This window comes from Gouania willdenowi, chromosome 21, assembly GCF_900634775.1.
Source record: "Gouania willdenowi chromosome 21, fGouWil2.1, whole genome shotgun sequence".
NCBI classification, from domain to species: domain Eukaryota; kingdom Metazoa; phylum Chordata; class Actinopteri; order Blenniiformes; family Gobiesocidae; genus Gouania; species Gouania willdenowi.
In genome coordinates this window covers 18,829,683-18,833,966 of record NC_041064.1, presented here as the reverse complement: position 1 = coordinate 18,833,966, position 4,284 = coordinate 18,829,683, and the positions used below count along the sequence as shown (strand labels likewise).

The 4,284-nt window shown below is 43.0% G+C and overlaps 1 protein-coding gene across 1 annotated transcript; it reads right to left on the bottom strand.

Moving 5' to 3' along the window:
* Positions 1–1,078: 1,078 nt before the first annotated feature.
* zic5 (zic family member 5 (odd-paired homolog, Drosophila)) lies at positions 1,079–3,950 on the bottom strand. Its single transcript, XM_028435640.1, has 2 exons — positions 2,719–3,950; positions 1,079–1,642 (listed from the first exon to the last, which is right to left on the bottom strand). The coding sequence occupies exons 1-2, from the start codon at positions 3,791–3,793 to the stop codon at positions 1,203–1,205; spliced, it is 1,515 nt and encodes a 504-aa protein (XP_028291441.1). The 5' UTR covers positions 3,794–3,950; the 3' UTR covers positions 1,079–1,202.
* Between the last annotated feature and the right edge of the window lie 334 nt (positions 3,951–4,284).

Sequence of the window (4,284 nt, the reverse complement as noted above, 5' to 3'; positions counted from 1 at the left end):
ACTTACACCCCCCCCAAAAAACACTGCCCTCTTTCATATTCTCCATTACACAACCATAAAGCATGAAACAAAAGGTGTAAAACTATATTATATGATTTATATTTAGGGATTTTTTTTGTTTTGTTTCCTTTTTTGATGAATGAAATCAAATGTAAACATCAAGGCTCTCCACAAAGATATGGGATTTATATCTTTCTTTCTTTTTTAATCCATTATGTTCTATGGCACCATGCACCTCAGTATGAATGACAGGTCACTACAAAAAGGCATGCGAGAAAGGGACATTTCACATTACACAGCCTATTTTTTTTTTTTTTTTTTTGGTTTTTGTTTTTTACAAATCACAAATATAAAAATAAAAAACAAAAAAAAAGTTAAACTTCAAATTTTGATTGGAAAAAAAAATACTACGCATCACCAAAACTGAAATTATTATTCTTTGGTGTTTTCTGTAAATTCCAGTACAACATTGAAAGCAACAAATAAATTACAATGTACAAAACAAATGGGCCTTTTTTTTCTTGTAATTTAAAAACTACACAACATTCACAAGCATCAATACAATTACATATATATTTACAATCCTACAGGATCAAAGCCAGTCAGTGTAGACATTTAGGGTCTCAAGGGACATACTGGACTCTTTAACAAGTATATATACTTGTGTAATTTGCATAAAATATAGTTTTAAATAGTTCTTAAATATTACAAAAAAAAACAAAACAAAACAAAAAATCCATCCAAACACATGTATTGTAAAAATTCCAAAAAAGGGGAAATGACAACCCTTAAGACATTCAGATATTTGGTTCTTATTCTTAATTATTATTTTTTTTTCTATTATTGGTTGCTCAAAGTTTGTACCACGTCAGAGAAATTATGAGAACCCTCCCCCCACACACAGTAAGGATAATAATGCATCTAACATGACAGTGAATGATTGCAGACCATATGAAACATCTGGATTTTAATCTAATGTGGATTTTTTTTTTTTTTTTAAATTAAAATTATATTTTATTGCTACTGTTTTAAAGTGAGATAAATGTTGGCTGATGTTTGAAAAATTGCAGTTTTACAATTTTTTTTTTTTTTTTTTTTTTTTTTAAATCCTAAACAAATAGGCCATAATGGAGCCCAGCACCTTAAGGTGAATCAGATGGCAGGGTTTGGCAGTCACGTGGTTTGGAGAAAAAGGTCATCAATCAGAGCATCGTCCGCGGGTCTGAGTTCCTATAAGAGTCCTCATCTGAATCTGACGTTGGCACATCGCTGGACGGGGTGTGCAGGTGGTTGGGGCCCCCGCTCCCCTGGCACACGTACCACTCGTTGAGGTTGGCGACCTGCGGGGAGAGGGTGGCCGAGCGGTTCCGGTGCGGTTCGGGATCGGGGGAAAGAGGGTCTCCCAGTGGGTTGGTGGTGGTGGAGATGTAGGTGACGTTGGTGGAGGGGGGCGGTGGAGACTTGCAGTGCACCTTCATGTGTTTGCGCAGAGAGCTGGGGTGCGTGTAGGATTTGTCACAGCCGCGCACTTTGCAGTAGTAAGGCTTATCGCTGGTGTGCACGTGGGAATGCTTCTTCCGGTCGCTGCTGTTGGCGAATTTCCGGTCACAGCCGTCAAACTCGCACTTAAAGGGCTTTTCTCCTTGAATAAGGGAAAACAAGAAGAAAAAAAAAAAAATCAGATCTAATAATCATGCATACATGAGTTTGCTCTCCCTCCCCAACAAACTGTAAAACCACATCTTTCACAAACACTAAATATTGATCATCCTCTCCTTTAGATCCCAAGCGTGTGTTTATACCTCCTTCCTCACACTCACTTAGCACTGAAGCTGCATCTACACGCACGAAAAACTGCCTGTAGGCCCTGAGGGTTACATGTGTATGGAGGAGGAAAAGTTGGCACTTCAAAGAGCACCGAGATACGCACGCTTTTACGCACGAATAAAGGCTGATGTTACATTAGATGACAAGCACATGCAGAATCAGTGAAGTTTCAAAATAAAAGTATGAAGTTTAAAACCCAATTAAAAAGCCAACTACTTCTGATCGTCCATTATAGTTGTAAATAAATAAATGAAATTAAAAAAAAAAAATACACTGAAAGAAGATTCAAATGAGCAAGTAAAGTAAAGCTATTGATTCAAATATTATACAATGGGGAAAAAAAAAAAAAAAAAAAAAAAACTTTAGTGGTGCATTATTTACGAATCTTCTGCTTCCACCCAGATGTTCATCCTCAGCAGCTGTTTCTAGTTACCATCAACTCTGCAAAGCTTGTGTTTTTGCCAAAACGAGTTCCTCTAAATCCTTCATAATTTTGCTATTAAACAGAATAGGAAACACATTGTGTCACGCATGTGTCGACACTGCGTAAACGTCCCACGTCTGATGATAATCTGATTTGTTTTCTTTTTTTTTTTTTTTTTTCCAGCGTGCTGTACGTAAGCACGTTTTACAAATCCTCACATACGCCTACTGCTGCTGCTGAGAGTTAAAAAAAATAAAAAAAAAATAAATAAAAAAAAGTTGATCCATTAGAAGGAAATGAAACGGTGCCAAAGCTTTAAAGAATAAAAGTTTTTAAAAAGTAGCGCTGCTTAAAGAGAGGTTAATACAATAAGGTCGGACTTTGATATCCGATCCAAGGCTTTTCAGTAGTGTGAGAGAGTGTGTGAGTGTGTGAGAGAGATTTGGGGCAATCAAAGGAGCACTGACCTGTGTGAGTTCTCTTGTGGATTTTAAGGTTCTCCGATCGCGCAAAGACTTTCCCACATCCAGGGAAAGGACACGGGAATGGTTTTTCTCCTGTGTGAACTCTGATGTGGTTGATCAGTTTGTACTTCGCTTTGAAAGCCTTTCCTTCCCGGGGACATTCCTCCCAAAAGCAGACGTGAGAGCTCTGCTCCGGTCCACCGACGTGCTCCACCGTGACGTGGTTGACCAGCTCGTGCATGGTGCTGTAGGTTTTGGAACAGGGCTTTTTGGGACTTTGCTCCGGTTCGATCCACTTGCAGATGAGCTCCTGTTTGATGGGCTGCCGCATGTATCTCAAAAACGCCCCCGCGGCTGCGTGAGGAGCAGATGCGATGTTCACATTGAGGTTCATGGAGTTGTAGCTGTGGAGAGAGGACGGTCCGTAGTGCTCCGGCCTGTGCGTAAAGTGGTCCGACCTGGCGTAGATGTCCCCCGGTAAGCCCAGGCGCATCTGCCCGTTGAGGGCATGGTGGTGGTGGTGGTGGTGATGATGGGGATGGTGGGCACCACCAGAGGACGCCTGGTCGTGAAGTCCTGTAAAAAGTGAATGGGCCCCACTTTCTGCGTGCCCATAAGCACCTGTTGGTGAGATGAACATGCCATGGTGATGAGGGGAGGAGGGGGAACTATGTTGGTCGCCAAGTGCATGCATTGCAGAGGCTGAGAGTTCTCTCCTGAGGATGAAGTCCCTGCTGCTAGAGTAGCCTGAGTGGGGGTGAGCCACGGGGAAACCCACCGTGGTCTGAGCTGAAGGGAACGATGCCGCGGTCTGGGCTTCGGGATGGCTCTGAATGTGCTGAGGTGGACTAAGTTTGAGACTAGCGTTTGTCTGTGCCATGTGCTCTGGTCCAAATGGAGTGAGTGCCACTCCGGGGTCGTTGCCCAGCTCCCCAGGGTGGAGGTGGGCATGGTGGGTGAGCGGGTGATGCCCCCCTAGCCCCGGGAAGCCTGTCATATTCTGATGAGGAAGGTGTTGAGTCGCTGCCAAATCCGCAAATCTTAACGCCGGGTTCCTCTTGCTTAAAGGGGGCTCCATAATACTACAACACTGACTAGTCCATCCGCACTCACCTCACCATGCGCTCTGAAAACATCAGGGAAATATGTATTTAAAAAAATAATAAAAATCGCTATATATGTTCTTTTGTCCGGTGTCTAACTCTGCTGGCTGCTTTCCCTACTCTGTCCTCAAGCGATTGGCAGAACATACAACAGTTGGAGGACACAGTGGGGAATACAGTTTAGAAATGGCACTGCAGGTATTGGACGGATTTCGGTGACTGGCAGTTAGGGGAACGAAGCGATTGGCTGTCGTTCAGCGCAGGGCTCAGCAGGGTTCCGCCCCCTCGCTCTCCTTTCTCACTGTTGACTCCAAAAAGTTGGGCTCACAAAGTTACCAGCGGATCTGTTATAGTGAAGCTTTACTACCACTACTACCATTACTGCTGCTGCTACTGCTGCATGTGGATGGAGAACCTTTCTGTCTCAGCCATGCGTTAGTTTGTCCAAATGAGTCCCAGTGGAGTG